Source organism: Macrotis lagotis, chromosome 1, assembly GCF_037893015.1.
Source record: "Macrotis lagotis isolate mMagLag1 chromosome 1, bilby.v1.9.chrom.fasta, whole genome shotgun sequence".
NCBI lineage: Eukaryota > Metazoa > Chordata > Mammalia > Peramelemorphia > Peramelidae > Macrotis > Macrotis lagotis.
This window is the reverse complement of record NC_133658.1, coordinates 640,460,255-640,477,189: the sequence shown is the minus strand read 5'-3', so window position 1 is coordinate 640,477,189 and position 16,935 is coordinate 640,460,255. Positions and strand designations below refer to the sequence as shown.

General features: G+C 35.1%; 1 protein-coding gene across 8 annotated transcripts in view; it reads right to left on the bottom strand.

Annotated features, from left to right (window-relative positions):
* Positions 1–16,935, bottom strand: part of KIF5C (kinesin family member 5C) — a 228,390-nt gene that overhangs the window by 65,909 nt on the left and 145,546 nt on the right. For all 8 annotated transcript variants that reach the window (XR_012474162.1, XR_012474159.1, XR_012474160.1 and 5 more), the window contains 3 exons: positions 16,205–16,309; positions 15,527–15,675; positions 2,625–2,773 (listed from right to left, as the gene is read on the bottom strand). Coding sequence is in view for 4 of the 8 variants with exons in the window: in XM_074215135.1 (XP_074071236.1) it covers positions 2,625–2,773; positions 15,527–15,675; positions 16,205–16,309 (403 nt within the window). In the remaining 4 variants the exon portion in view is untranslated. The remainder of the gene's footprint in view (positions 1–2,624; positions 2,774–15,526; positions 15,676–16,204; positions 16,310–16,935) is intronic.

Genomic DNA, 16,935 nt, shown 5'->3' with positions numbered 1-16,935 from the left:
AGAATCTAGGAAGGAAGTAAAAGATAAGAAATTATCAAAACAGCTTACTTTATAGTGGGATCAAAGTAGTAGATTACTACTACTACAACACTACCACAACTACAACCAAATGCTATCAATGTTGTGTACAGAGAGTTCAATTACTGTGTTGAAACCATCTTAGTTTCCAGAACTAAAATAAAGCATTGTGTAATTCTTGTTGGTCATGCCAAATGTCTTCCTATTCCCTCCTACTCCTGACAACTTTTATCATCATCCATTAACCCCAGGTGTTGTATTATCTCAATTATTCTAGGATGGTGATCCCCAATAGGAAAATTTGTGCTTCAATAAATTATGTAATCTAGAAAATTTTGAGCTACTTTCATTTTTGAACCATTTTTTTGTTTTTATTTCTGTGTTGGTTTGTCACAATTAAACAGTAGTTTATTTATTCTCAGTCTGCTAGCTAAAATTGGCAATGAATACTATAACCACACTCTAATCTGGTAGTATCTGAACAATTATTTTTAAGTAGCCATGACATTTCTTACTAATCTCTATACCATCAAACTTTCCTAAAATTTCAGTGTTAATTCAAGAACACTTTATTCATTGAAAATATTTGCCCATTCTTTTATTAGCTAAGTGAATATGTGCAAAATCACCAAGTTTTAGTCTCAACATCTTTGAAATGGAGGTAAAATTTGTATCTCATATTGTGAGGATATAACAAGATAATATAATATAAATGGCTCTGTACTTTTTTAAATCAAGTTATCAAGAAAAAAAGTCCCTCTTCTCGAAGAGATTATTTTCTACTGGAAGATGTGACATGTGACAAATAGGAGATAGGAAGGGTAAAGAAGGGGTCCAAAAAAGATGCTCTGGTAATATGTGAGGAGGGAAAGAAAGTACAGGATCAACTGAGAATGATGGAAGAAGCCTTCACAGAAAGTAATTCCAGACTGGACCTTGAGATGGCAAGGTGGTAGAGGAGGAGTGCTGGGCTTGGAGTCAGTTCAACCTGAAGTCAAATTCTGTCTCAGATATTTCCTAGCTGTGTGACTTTGGACATTTAATCTCTATTAGCCTCAGTTTTCTCAACTGTAATATGGTGCTAATAATAGCACTTTCCTCCCAGAATCAAATGAGATATGTGTAAAGTGCTTAGCACAGTGTCTGGTACTTAATAAAGTGCTAAGGAATAATAAATATAATAATAAGCATCATCATCATTATTCTTATTGTTATTATTTTAAGATAAGGTTAAATAATTCTCACCAAAGTTTCCAGTGAACACTTAATTGCTAAATACAATGGTCTTTTCCAATTCTCATGCTTTCTGAATTCTCTGAGAAATAGAGAATAAAGTATGATTATGATGAAATAGATACAATAATCCCAAATTGGGAAGATCCGGGGTTCAAGTGTCTTTCTCTCCCTCACCACTCTAAATAATAATAATGATAATGATAATGATAATAATAATAATAATAGCAGCAAATATTTGTATTAAGTGATTTACAATGATTATCTCATTTGATCCTCACAACCACCCTGGGAAATAGGTACTGCTATTATTCCCATTTTATAGATGAGGAAACAGAGATCAAGTGAGGATCATTCAGATAGTAAATGTCTAGGGTTGGATTTGAACTTAAGGTCTTCCTGATTCTAAGGCGAGAGCTCTATTTATTGCACCACCTTACCAACTCCAAGAAGCTGCCAAAATTTAGCAATCCTACTTCCAAAAGAGCTCTTATAGCCATTACGTTTTCTACAGTTGACCACTAAACTAGTTCAGTCCCTCAACAATTAGTACCTGGACTTTTGAAGGAGTACCCTATTATTTCTCTCTGCATCCAGTCACTCCCTTTTCTCCACAGCGGTTATATTCCACTCAATTGCCAAAGTGATATTCCTAGAGGACAAATTTTAACCATGCCCCTCACCTGTTCAAGAAGTACATTAATCCTGGTGCTTCTGAGATCAAAAAACAAACAAATAAGCCATTCAAAGTCCAATATGATCTGGCTCCATCTCATCCTACCAGGATCCTTCATCCACTCTATGATCAAATGAAATTGTCAGCTTTGTTGTCCTTCCCACATAAAAGGCAGTCCCTTACCATAGTTTATTTCCTCTACTGGGAATGCATAACCTCTTCACCTCTCCCTCTTAGAATCCCTAGCCTTCTTCAAAGCTCAAATTGAGCATCATTTCATACTTGAGGCCCTTCCTCATCCTGTCCATCACACCCTAATTTATGTTTGGTTTAGATTTTTTTAAATCTCCGTATATGAATGTATGTTATTTCTACCAGCAGAATGTAAACTTCTTTTGCAGGCAAGGATTATTTTGTTTTAACTTTGAAGTCCTGGTCCCTAACACAGTGTGCTTAGCACATTATAAACACTTATTAATGCTTAATTATTATAGGCCTACCAAGAGAACAGGGGGAAATTCAGGAAATTCTTCTTATGGTTTAACTTTTTATCAGATTCAGCTAAGTACATCCACTCCTTTGTTCAGGTATCTCTCAGGTTGCCAAAGCTCACAGGTAAGTGACTCACTGATCTCCCTCTTCCCCCCCCCCACCCCCTACCCTCCAGCATCATCAACTGCTGGATTACTGTTCTTACCATTTCTCCATCTGTTCAGTTCCATTTCCAGATGCTGGATAACATTCTTCAAGCTCTTGTTTTTGTCTTTTTCTTTCTCATACTTCTTTTTCCATTCTTCAGCAGTTAGTTCTAGGTTCACAGAGACTGTATTTTTGATAGTCTTGGCTCTAAAAAAAGCACAAAACTTATGAATAATTCCTAAGCACCATTGTAACTTAGCCCAGACTTCCCATGTTTTATTTTAAAAGTCTCTAATTTGAGAAAATATTTTATTATAAAAATTCCCTCCCCCAACATATTTCACTCAGCTTCCAAATATTGTCTCCTTTGCATTGAATACTAGTATAAATGACACCACTATTTTCCCAGACTTAGATCTTTGAAGTAATCTGTAACTCCTTCTTGTACATTGCCTCCCACATCTAAGCAGTTGTCAGCCCTACTCATTTTTCTTTCAAAATGACTCTCAGATGTTTTCTTTCCTCCATACCCCCACATCATCAAGGTCCTTATCAACTTTATGCCTGGATTATTGGTCTTTCTTCTAGCCTTGAAACTTTCCTCTTTTCAATACAACCTTACATATCAGTGTCAGACTAAAAACAAAACACTTCCCTCATTACACACACACACACACACACACACTTCCCAAAAATCATAGTGCACAGTGCACTAAGACTTTGGGGATGACATATTACATCGTTTACTATTATACTCTTTATAAAATTACTAACAGTTATTTTTCCATATATATTGTTTTAACTTATATATATGTACATGTTATTTCCTGTCCCACCCCATTCCTATTTGTCTTCTAATGACAAATATCTTGAATGGAAGAATTGTTTCTTTTTTCTTCTATGCATCTACAAAATCTAATAAGCAATTATTAAGTAGCTGCAAAATACTGAATACATAAAACTCCTTAGGAATCATTTGAGAATACAGAAGAGGATTCAATGCAATGGCAATGACCAGTATCCAAGGGGACCACACAGAAGAGAGATCACTATTGCACAAATGGAAACAATCTCGCATGAAAAGTTTTCTTCTTGAAATGTGTATTTCCTGTAGACAGTCATCCCTAGGGTACAGTGAATTGGAGCAATTGCTCCAGGGCACAGACTGTGTAGCTGTAATTACTGGTGGATGGATAGTGACTGAGGGAGACAGCTGGTCAGGGAGAAGATAGTGATGCTTGGGTTAAACAAACCAAAGGAAGAAGAAAAAAAAGACCTAAGATTTATGTATGCATTTATACACATATATATTCAGGGACTAATTACATGTGCACATATACACATGTGATTATTAGCTCATGAATAAATGTATATGTTAGTGTAATTAACCCATAAACAGTCATAGCTTTATGTTAAAAAGAGAAAACATTTAATTCATAAATAAAACAAAAACAAACAATTCCCTTCTTAAGATTCATGTTCTAAGGGGACTTTCAAGGAAAAGCTTTGTATAAATTAGGCATATTTGCTACAGGTTTGATCTTTTTAAATAGTTTTTCTTTTTCAGGGATGTCAAAACATGAGCTATCTGATATGTAAGTCAGGTTAATTACTGCTGTCATTAAGTAATTTTTTTAGCATGCTTCTGGTTCTAGTAAAATAAACTCAATAATACTCAGCAAGGGTGTAAACTTGTCATGCTAAAAATTAATTACCATTGTAGACAGCTAAATAACCTAACTAGCAAGGTAAGAATTGTAAAACACAGCTTAAGAACTGGTCTAACTTTCTTTAGGCTCTCTCCTTGGTTCCAGACTATAATCTCCCAAGATCTTCAACTCTAATAATAATAATAATAGCATTTTTATAATTATTTCAAAGTTCTCTGGAATTTTATACCATTTTGTGTGTAAGAAATTCAGGTAGTTTTACAGATATTTTGCAGAGGCAAATATACTGACTTATACACTACTGGTATTTTAAACAGAACATCAAAAATGGTCAACAGGTAAAGGCTGGTGGATGTGGAAGAAGGATTTTTGAATATTACTTTTCAAAGTAATTTATTCCTTTGAAGAATTTTATGAAATTAAAAGGCACTGTGCTACTACTACTAATAATAACAATAACAACAACAACAATAATAATAATACATTTATTATTTGATACTTTGGTTCAATAGTACCCATTTTACCAATGAGGAAATTGAAAGACTAGGTGAATTACTCAAGGTCAGCCAGCTAGTAGTTATCTGAGGCAGAATTTGAATCCAGATCTTCTATATTCCAAATTCAACTCTATTTACCATACCACCCTGTCTGTATGAGTTATTATGAGCATAGGATGGAGCCTTTAAGAACATCTACTAAAGGGACAGCTAGGTGGTGCAGTTGATACTGCACCAACCGTGGAGTCAGGAGTTCAAATGTGGCCTCAGACACTTAATAATTACCTAGCTGTGTGACCTTGGGCAAGTCAAAATAATAAAATAAAAAAGAGCATCTATTAGTTGTATAAACTAGTCTGGTTTATTGCTATTGCAATAGGTCCCTCTGAATATTCTTATAGCTGTGAGGACAATAACTAAGTCTTTCACAAGCATTTAGAAATCTACATAGTGGAAAGCAAACCTTATTTTTCTTTCCTAGTCATCTGTCAGCTTCACAGTATGAAGCAGTTTCCTCTTTATCTTTATACAAATGTAGGATATGGAAAAAATTACTGAAGTGGGATTTAAATCATGCTTAAGAATTTCCTGACACTAGAATGTTGCAACACAAAAGGGGAATTTTCTAATTTCTGTGTTTAGAGTAGTTTTAAAATTAAACAGATACTCTCTATTCAATAGCCTAAAAAAGGACCAATATGTATAAAAATATTTATAGTAACTTTTTATGCTGGCAAAGAATTGGAAATTGAGGGGATGCTCATCAACTGGAGAATGGTTGAATAAATGGCAGTATATGATTGTGATGGAATACTATATTGCTATAAGAAATGGAAAAAGGGAATGATTTCAGAAAAACCTGTGAAGACTTATATTAACTGATGCAAAATGAAGTAAACATTAGGAGCAATATTATAATATTGACCAATTGTGAAGGACTATGATCGAGACGATGGGGATAGCTAGGTGGTGCTAGTGGATAGAGCACTGGCTCTAGAGTCAGAAGGACCTGAGTTCAAATTTGATCTCAGACACTTAATAATTACCTAGCTGTGTGATCTTGGGTAAGTCCCTTAACCCCATTTCCATGCAAAAACAAAATAAAACAAAAATCAATACAATGATTCATGTTAATTCCAAACGACTCATGATGAAAACTATTCACTTCCTGAGAATTTATGAACCCTGTATGCAGATTGAAGCATATTTTTTCAGCTTCTTCAATTTTCTTGATCCCTCCTCCTTGCAATGTGGTTAATATGAAAATATGTTTTTTTGCATAAATTCAGGTATATAATGTATATTATTTTTTTTTGCCTTCTTACTTGGTGGTGAGAGAGGTGGAGAGAGGGAGAGAATTTAGAACTGGAAAAAAATTTTAATGGCCTAAAAAAGTCTTTAAAAAAAAGAAATTTTTTATCAACCCACTTTTCCCTAGAATATAAATATTAATGGAACTCATGACATTGTACTTACCTAGAGTGAATCACAAAAAAGAACTGAAAAGAACCTTAGAAATCATCTTATGGGATCAAGATTAGAAGGAATTGGTTGCCTACTCTAAACCACTCACTTTATAGATGAGGAAAATGAAACCCAGAATGGGAAAATAATTTGCCCCAATGTCATTCACAGGTCCTGGATGATCACCAATTCTTTTGCCCCCTAGAATAGTGATTTTTTCCAGCATTCATTTTTTTTATAATTCATTTATTTTCATTCAAATCCACATTATCTATTTCCCAGTTACAAAATTTCCCTCCACCTTCCCTTCCCATCTCCTGCTCTCAGCAGGGAACAGTCAGGTTAGCATTTTACATACATATTTCATTAAACATGTTTACAAATTAGTAATTTTTGGCAGGAGGAATTAGGATTAAGGGAAAGAGATACATAAGAGATAATTTTTATAAAGTGTAGATCAGATTTGGAATTTTTTTTCATTTGTGTATGCTTTGTTTTGTTTTGTTTTTCTTCCTCTGGATGGGAACAGTTATCTTTTCATTTTGCCAAAATGCTTTGTGACTCCTGTGGAAGTGACAATTGTAGGTAGTCTGATCATATCAAAAAAACAAATACTCAGTATTTAAAAAAAAAGAGCAACTATTCACTTCACAAAAAAGTTTCCCCCCCCCACAAAGTTCCTTTAAGTCAAGAGCTCCCTGATGGAATTATAAAAGGAGGTTGATACATTTTAAAAAAGAATTTATCTTTCCCAAAACATGCCTACTTTGAATGTCAGTTTTTTTCTTTTTCTTTTTTTTAGGTTTTTTGCTAGGCAAATGGCATTAAGTGGCTTGTCCAAGGCCACACAGTTAGGTAAGTATTAAGTGTCTGAGGTCAGATTTGAACTCAGGTCCTCCTGACTCCAGGGCCGGTGCTCTATCCACTGCGCCAACTAGCCTCCCTGAATGTCAGTTTCTTAATCTGTAAAATAGGAATAATGGTATTTCTCTCCTCAGACTAATCCAACCAGAGAAGGATTTTTTTAGTGGAGGAATAAGAACCTGGGTTCCAATATCAGTTGTTCTATTTTACTACTTCAATAACATTGAACAAGATATTTAACCTTGTTGGATCTCAGTTTCTTAATGTGCAAAAGGAAGGGAGTAGATTAGATGATCTCTCCAAGCTACCTTTCAGCTCAAATTTATGATCCTGTCAACATCCTATGATGATAACAAATTAAACCCTCTATACTAAAAGTTCATATAATATTTCACTGTGATAGGGAGATTACCCTGGGTTTTTTATGCTGGTGATTAGTTAGTGAATATTTTCAGTCTCCATAATTCAGAGAGACTATCTGTCCACTCAAGAAACAATAAGTTGCTAGAGGGAATAACCACAATCACTGCAATCATAAATCCTTAAAGTGAATAATTTAATATGAGCTGATTGCTAATCAAAGATGTTCATAATATCAATGTGGCACTTCAAAAATCTATCAATTCTCTCAATTCAAAATTGGTGGCCACCAAAATTACCAAATAAGGTCCCATTCCAATCTACATAGACATGGCAAATAATGAACAAAATCCTTGAGATGAACTACTTAGGGGAAGAAGTATAATTAGTTCTTAAGTTTATGGACCCTAACAGCAGGATCCTCTTAACACAAATGAGCCAAAACATACAACTGCAATTAGCCGGGCATCTGTTTTTTTGCATTTTTCCTTTGTTTGCTCTGTGTTCAAAGGAGTTAACTACAGCTTAAATCAAATATATTCTTGCCTTGTCCCAACTATAAATCTTACTTGCCCAAAGGGGAGCAAGCTATTTTCAAGTTAAACAAAACCTCAAAACTAATGAACATTAACCACAACTGGGGAGATGAAATTAACCACAAAAGATACAGACTTCAGGGCAGACATAAAAAGGAAGGGATAAGGGCAATACATTTTCCAAACAGAAGTTTATGATGATGCAAACAAAAAAACCAACAAGAGGGTAATTACATTAGCTAGAAAGGCATATTCTTGGCACTCATATATTGGACAAGACTTTCTCTGTGTTACTGAAAGATAAGGTGAAAATTTAATAATTAGGACACCCAATGCCCACAAAACCTCAGTTAAAACTGTAACCACAGCTTTTCCTTCTCAGCAGGGCTATGGTCTTTCCTTTCATGCTATCAATAGTGTCACATTCCTTTTCCAAAGCACATTCTATTCCAAAGCTTTAAGGACCTGCCATTATTTTCACTATTATTCACCAAATGTCCAAGAGAATGCAGCATCCAGTATCTGGCACCATAACACAGAAATCACTGAAGCTCGGCATTAGAAGGGATATAAAGTTCCAAGTGACCTAATAGTTGAATCTCTTCTATAATATCAAGTCTTTGCTTTGACCAGGCCAGAGAGTGATTGACTTGCCCTCAATATCTAAAGAAAACCACTGGCCCTAAGAATGTCTATTCTTCACTAAATTTTAGGAGGACATGGTACAAATCGATGATATCAAAGAAGAGCTACCATAATAGTGAAGGTCTAGAACTTGTACCACAAAGTGATCAAATGAAGAGACTAGAGATGTTGGGGATGCAGAAGAGAAAGCTTAGGGGGAAATAGGATAATTGCCTACAAGTGCTCAAAGAGCTGTCACATGATGAACAAGCATTTATTAAAAAGCTTCTGTGTTCCAAGTACTGAATTAAGAACCTACTATACTCATTCTGCTTAGCTTCAGAGAGCAAAACTAAGAACCAGTAGATAGATAGAAGTTGCGACAAGATAAATTTAAGTTTGACATAAGGAAAAACTCCCTATGAATTACAAATGACCAAATGTGGAATCAGATGCCCTTGGAATTAAATTGTTTTAGTCATCTCTGACTCTCTGGAACCTCACTGGGTTTTTTTGGGCAAAGATCCTGGAGTGGTTTGTCATTTTCTTCTCCAGTTCATTTTACAGATGAGGAAACTGAGGCAAACAGTGTTAGATGACTTGCCCAGAGTTACACAGCTAGTGTCTGAGGATTTAAATTTGATTTCTATGTCACCTAGCTGTCTTTTCTCCCTCAGTGGAGGTCTTCAACTAAAATCTGGGTACCATACAAGAGGATTCTTGCCCATCAAGAATTAAACAATGGGTGGCTAGGTGGCGCAGTGAATAGAGCACCAGCCTTGGAGTCAGGAGTACCTGGGTTCAAATCTGACCTCAGATACTTAATTACCTAGCTGTGTGGCCTAGGGCAAGCCACTTAACCCCATTGCCTTGAAAAATCTAAAAAAAAAAAAAAAAAAAAAAAGAATTGAACAAGATGACTGCTGAGGTCCCTTCAAAGGATGCCACCCTGTAGATATCTAACTCCATACATTTATAAAGCCAGCCTATTTCTGTTGTCCATAGCATGTCAGGGAATGAACTAGGGAAGTCATATAAGGGAAAATTTAATTAATAAATTTTGTCTTGTCTAGGTTAACAAACTATTCCTAAGTTAAACAAAACCTTAAAACTAATGAACATTAACCATATCTAGAGAGATGAAAATAACCACAGAAGATACATACAGTAGGGTAGTATTTTAAGCAGCTCTGATATTTAGAAGATACTAAAACAACTTAATTGACTGAGGATTCAGGGTTCTTTGACTTTAAATAATTTGCCCATCCCCCAAGTGGGAACTTGATCCACTTGTGATCCAATTGCAAGTTCTCCAAAGCATGCATTTGACCTTGTTTTATATCAAATGAGTACAAAGGTTTTTAATTTAACTTGTATGTATTGAGGTTTCATATTCATCTTCTTTAATGATAATTACATATCCATTGGGAGATGAGTTAGCTATTGGCCAACTGTCATTAGCCTTGGTTTTATTCAAAACAGCTTTTTTAAAATGCATAGGAGGAGGAGAAAAGAAATTACTTTCTCTAAGCTATAAATCTCTTCCTATTTCTCATTTCACAGCCAAAATGCAAATGAAGTGTGCACCTTATTCATACTGGATCAATCAACCTCTTTTGTTTCTAGAAATTTGATGAGTCATACATTTCCTAAATTGATTCATCTGTCAACCCAGGGTTCCCTTTTCCTTCATAAATTACCACTCAAAAAAGTAAAAAGATGCTTTAAAAAGCTTCTAATATAGTCAACTTGGGCTAATTTCTTTTGACTCATGAATATCTTTTTAGAGTAGTTCTAAGAAATATTTTTAAAGACTAATTTAAAATTAGGAGGTTAAAAAGCTGACAATCAGACTAAAAATTATTTAAGAGGAAATTACATACCTAAGTACTAGGTTCCCCTTAGACTTTTAAAATTTGAGTATATTTGTATGTGTGTGTATATTTTTGTATCTTTGTGAAGAGATAGATGTAGTCTGAACCACACACTTGAGTACAGATTATCTTCTTAGGAATTGTCCTATTCTATCTATATATACAAGGCAACTATTTTAAAGGAAACCACATGGTGCATCCAGGAATAAAAATGCCCTAAGGGATCTCATCAGTATGCTATTTCAAAAGGAATACAGGTTTGGAGCTAGAAGAGACCTTAGAAATCATCTATTCCAACTCTCTCATTTTGCAGATAAGGAAATAGGCTGAGAAAGGTGTGCTGATCTGCATAAGGAAGTAGCAGAGATGAGATTTGAACTCAAATCCTCTGAATCTAAATCCTGTGCCATATTACACAATTCCTCTATATCTTTTCATAGTTACTCATTTTTCCATATCTATCTGTAAATCCTCTATAGAGATTCCAATCATTTTGGTAGGGACCTCCCTTGGAACGTAAGATCACATATTTCAAGTTCAAAGTAGTGCCAGAAAATATCTTCCTCATTTCACAAATAAAGAAATTAAAGCCCAGAGAGATTAAATTACTAGCCAGGCATCATAGTAAGCACCAAGGACAGAATTTGGACCCCAGACACCCTGACTCTAACCCTACCAATTAAGACCTCAGATATTGTTGAAAGTATGGGTTGGCAGTGAATAGATAATATTTGGTGGATAATAATACAATATTGGTCTGTCCATCTATTTTCCTGCTCTTACTATACAACCAGACATTTTCATTTTCCAGTTATACATGTTTTGATGTTTATGATACCTTTTGTCATGTGCCAGTCACTACTGGCAATACATTAAGGCCTATTGTTGTACCTATATGCATCCTAACCATGTGCATTTTGGGGTGTGTCCTTTAGGTACACAGAAATTTTGATTCTTTTGAGACAGTGGTTTCTTGGGGAATGTAATAGTAACTAGTAGTAGTAGTAGTAGTAGTAGTAGTAGTAGTAGTAGTAGTAGTACTGGTGGTATTAGTAGTAGAAGTATTGGTGGTGGACATGATAGTAGTGGTGGTGGTGGTGGTGGTAGTAGCAGAAAAAGTATTGATGGGTGGTGGTAGTAGCAGTAGAAGAATAATTATTAATGGTAGAGGTGGTGGTAGTAGTTATGGTGCTAATAGTAGTATTGATGATAGAGGGGGTTGTGGTAGTGGTAGCAGTAGTAGTAGTAGTAGTAGTAGCAGCATTGGTAGTGGTGGTAGTATTGTAATAATGGTAGTGGTGACAGTGGCAGTAGTGATAGAGGTGAGATGAGGTGGTAGTAGACTCTTCCTAGCTATATGACCATGGGCAAGTCACTTAAATCTGTCTTCCTCAGTTTCCTTATCTGTAAATGAAGATAGTAATATCACCTACCTCCCAAAGCATAAAATGAGATATTATTGATAAAGCATATGCGAACCCTAAAGCACTATATAAATGCAAGAAACAATGATGATGATGATGATGATGATGAATTCCTAACAACATACAGAAGGACAAAGATGGCCAAGATAACTGAAAAAATAGGAGGTAAAATACAATAGTGTAATAAAAAGGGGCATCATAATTTTAAAGTAAAAAGTGTTATACTGAATAAAACTAACCTTCATTGTCTCTTTAAATTGGGGTTTCTTAAACACTGGATCTATTTTAGGAAATTCATGAAATTTGTAGAAGAAAAACAACTTTTCATTTTCATTATCTTTTGATTTCCTTTGTAATACTACATTATTTTACACATTTAAAAACATTATTATGTAAAGGAGTCTACAGGTTTCATCAGTCTGTCAAAGGGGTCTCTGGAACAAAATAGGTTAAAAACTCTGCTTAAATGAACATCATATTACTTTTAATTAAGCATCTGTAGAATTTATAATTTCTTCTTTTTTTTCCCTCCACAATTGCTTCAAGGGCTGCACATAAGCTGCCGAACTAGACCCTGCAGGCAACTTCAGATGAAGCTTTTGTTAAAATGAATTTGAAATCTTCCTAGGATCTTTCCTCTAAATTAAGAGCAATGAATTTCCATAATTGCTGAATACTAAATCTATTCTTAACCATGCCTGGTACATGCTTAACCAATACCTGCTGATTTATTGATTAACTGAAGAGACTCAGAAGTTACTTTACCTAGTACCTATTAGTTATACTTCTCAGAAAGATTAGGGAACCTTGAAGAAATCATTAGCTCCCCATGATCTCTGAATTTCCAAATCCTTTGGATATTTACATCACCAAGATAGACATGAATTCCCCAAGGCCACCATGGATTGCAATAAACACAGTATGTTTGTGCTTTTGCATCAGGTCCTTTAAAAACAAAGTGTGTTTCAAATGCAAATATATTCTGTGCTGGTTCCATTCAGTGTGCCATTAGATGGTATCATTAAGGCTTTCAAGAGCAGCCCAATGCTAGGCAAAGGAAAAAGGTACAAGATAGTGCTTACAGAATACTGTGTTTCCCAAGGGCAGATGCAATCTTGCAAGAGTCCTTTAACCCTTTGAGATTCTATGCTGAGAACACTAGGTACTGTCACACCACAAACATTTGGCCAAACACCAAAGTAATTCAGGAGAAAATACAGCATCAAAATCAGGTTAACAAGGAACATTAGATGCATGATATTTTGATGTAATTTTATTTAACTATTCTATAAAGGCAGGAACTGGGTAATTCTATATTCTGTTAAGGCTCAGGAAATGGCTGAGACTTAATGCAATTTAAATATAATATCTTCACATTCTAGCTAACCTATAGATTTTAAAAGATTAATAGATTACAATGTAATTTAAATAACTTACAATAACCTCAAATTATATATATATCCTATTGATTATTTCTAATATAGTATAATTATCATTATTATAGATTAAAATAGATTATAATATAATTTAAATAGATTATAATAACTTCATATATTATACTATAATAGATTATAACTTATTTTCCCTACTCTGTTTCCTTGTCTTCCTTCTACCCCCCCTCCATCCAAACTTCCTCATTTATCCTTCAACAATCCTGTACTATTTTACAAACACGAATATCACATGACCTTTTCTAGTTATAGATGAGTCATAAAGGGAATTAGTATTTGTCTAAGATCACCCAGGCAGCTGGATCACACCAGTGCCAGGAAGACCAGAGTTCAAAATGAACCTCAGATACTTAGAAGCTGGATAAACCTAGAAAACTCAATCTCTGTCTCCCTCAGTTCCCTCGTCTGGAAAATTGGGATAACGACAGCATTAACCTGCCAGGGTGGTTATGAGAATCAAATGAGATATTTGTAAAGAGTTTTGCAAACTTTAAAGTGCTAGTGATTATTAGTGTTGTAAATATAGATAGGAATGATACAGTCCTGACTTTCAGCCCAGTGCTTTTCACTTGAGACATTGATGACAGAGTTTATGCCTACACTGCTACCCACCCCACCCCAAGCATTTTGGCATCCAAGGGTACTATGGCTAATTTAAAGGGAAGGAGAAAGCACAATGAACAATCAATATTAAGGGTTGACAAACCAGGGCCTGAATGGATCAAAACCAACTACCACCTGATTTTATATAGTCTGTAAGCTAAGAATGGTTTTTATGTTTTAAAATGAAGTTGTATTATGTTTATTTGATCTAGATTCTAGCTGAATTGAAATATGGTAGACTAACCAGCATTATTCCCTGGAAATTCATTCTGAATCTGACAGATCAGTGATACTATTCAGTCAATTAATATTTATCAAATGCCTACTATATGGGAGGAAAGGCAAAATATGGTTCCTACCCTTCAAGGAGTTTTGTAAACTAATAACAGCATTAATTTATAAAAACAATTAAATAGGAAGGTGTCAATGTGGACAAGTTTGGAGATGAGGAGTCAGATTCCCATAATGATGTTTGTTGTTCTAAGGTTGGGCTATTGTTCATTTCACTACCAGGAATAGTGGAATAAAAAGAGGGAAAATCAGTGCTCTGGTTGTTATTTTCTTTCTATAATCTGAAGACAAGTAGTCACAAAGTTTAAGAAAACTAAACTCATCCCCTGATAAATAAAGTAAACAATAAGCTCCTGAAACATGAGTAGGGACAAAGTCTCAGTGATAATAAAAACAAAAATTCAAATCTTTGGCTACCAAGCCATTATCCTAAAGTTTACTCTTTGGAGCCTCCCAAACAAAACGAACACAAGAAATGGTTATTGATGGATAGTTCTACCCCCAAGGAGGTCAAAGACAAAAAGGAAGGTCCTTTATGTACCAAACTTTCCATGGCAGTGCTTTTTGCTTTTTTGCAAATAACTGAAAAAAAGCAAGTGTACATCGATTGGGAGTAAATAAGTTAACCAAACCATGGCACGTGGATGTAATGAAATATTACTTCACTATAAGAAATGGTGAGTGTGAAGAATTCAGAGAAGAATGGGAAGATGTATAGATGCAGAGTAAAGCAAGGAGAACCAGGAAAACTACACCCAATGATTATAATCATGTAAGAGGAGAATAATAACAACAAAAGATACTAAATGCTATGTTACTTAATAATGACCATTTGTGTCCCCCAAAGAGATGAGAAAATGTATATTCCTTGACTCTTTGCATTGGGGGGAGACCATGAAGGTAAAGTATTGTGTATGTCATATTTGTTTGCTGTGCTTGTGAATTTCTCTGAACTCTTTTTATTTCTCCTTAAAAAAAAATTTTTATAAAGGGATGGCTTATGCATTCAGAAATGAAAGTGATATCAAAAAAAACCTAAAACCTAGCAATAAAAATTTTTGAAGAATTGGATCAATGAAGCAAAGATGAAAAATAACTTTAGAAGACATAGTAGCAGGCTTGCCAATATGTTTAAAAACCTCAATTCCTTTTCCATTTCTTTGATTCTTTCCTCTCCTCAATCCAGTTCCTAAAACCAAAAGCAGACCAGAACAAAAAACAGACCCTTTGTTGATCAGAAAAGGCCACCAAAGGAGTACATGTATAGTTCTTTTCCATGCCAGATGAAATAGTCAGACCTACCTTTGTCCAAACATCAATGTGGACTTGGTTTCAGCTTCATTGAAAATAGAAGGAGAACAGCAAATAACAATGGTGGTTCTGCAATTCCCTCCAAGAGAGTCTTGAAGGATCCGGGTCATCTTACTATCTCGGTATGGTACATGAGTTTTCTAAGAAAAGAAGTGGGAAAAGGATTGTTAGTTTGGTTTTTGTCTTGGGGGAAAGGGAATTATTTTCCTCAAAACTTTGAATTCTATGAAAACTACAAAGGTAAAGAGTGAATAAATGATAAGACATGATGGGTTTGAAACTCATTTAAAATAATTAGCAAAGTGTAGTAGATAGGACATTGGACCAAGACTCAGGAGAACCTAAATTCAATCACTTACTAGTTTTGCATCACTTTAGGCAAGTCAACTTAACCACTCTATTCTTCACCTGCTTTGGGGATCCCTACCTGGTTCTCTTGTCTTTGGGCCCTGCCAAGTTTCACCAGATAATTCTACCATTGTAGTCATGAGCAATTAACATTCACCATTCACAGATACTGACTGCAATAATGGCATTGAGTTCACAGCCAATATTCCCTTTGTTTCCTCCTAGCACAGGAAAACAAATTCATCTCCTAGGTGTGTGTGGTCAACTACCATGAGGCTTTTCTTATATTATCATTTAATAGCATGTGGAAGGATTACTTACTGTTCCCTCTGCCAAGGCAGAGATCACGTTGCCCAGAGCAGACAAAGACTTATTGATATTTTTAGCTTCATCAAGAACAGCTCCCTCTGCTCCAGTTTTGCTGACCTACCAGAAAGAAGAAAAACCAATGAGCCTCATCTGACAACAAAGAGTAAAGAAGGAAAGCAAATTAGCATAAAGACCAAAAGGCATCCTCCTGGAGCATGAGTCAAAATAAAAGGAATTTATTTCTTTCCATAAGAAAATAAAGGCCATTTCAAAAGACCATACTTCTTCAGTGTGACTAGGGATTTGTTCCAGCTTGTTTTCATTTTCCCCTCATTTAGTTTTAAAGGAAACTGCAGAAATGCTCCAAGTTGTAGCAGTATAGATATATCCCCTGGTACTCTCTCCATCTATGGAGAGAATGGACTATTTAGAGACTTGGCATCAGACTTGGTGTACTTCAGACTCTCCAATAGCCAGGAAGGCGGCAACTGTCAGCATCCAGATTGAAGGATTTTTTTTCACCTCTCTGCTACAAATAAACAGTTAAGAAAACTGTGAAATTGATAAGGAAAAAATTTCAGCTGTAAAGACAATCTTAGAGTGTTCAAGGTTTTTCCTCCCCTTCTACATTTCTTCCCAGTGCAAACGACAAAGAATGAATAAGAAAAATATCCAAGGGAGGGGGAAAAAAGCCTTGAGGGAGAAAGGAATTTCAAGTTCAGCAAAATTACATTTTATGCTTT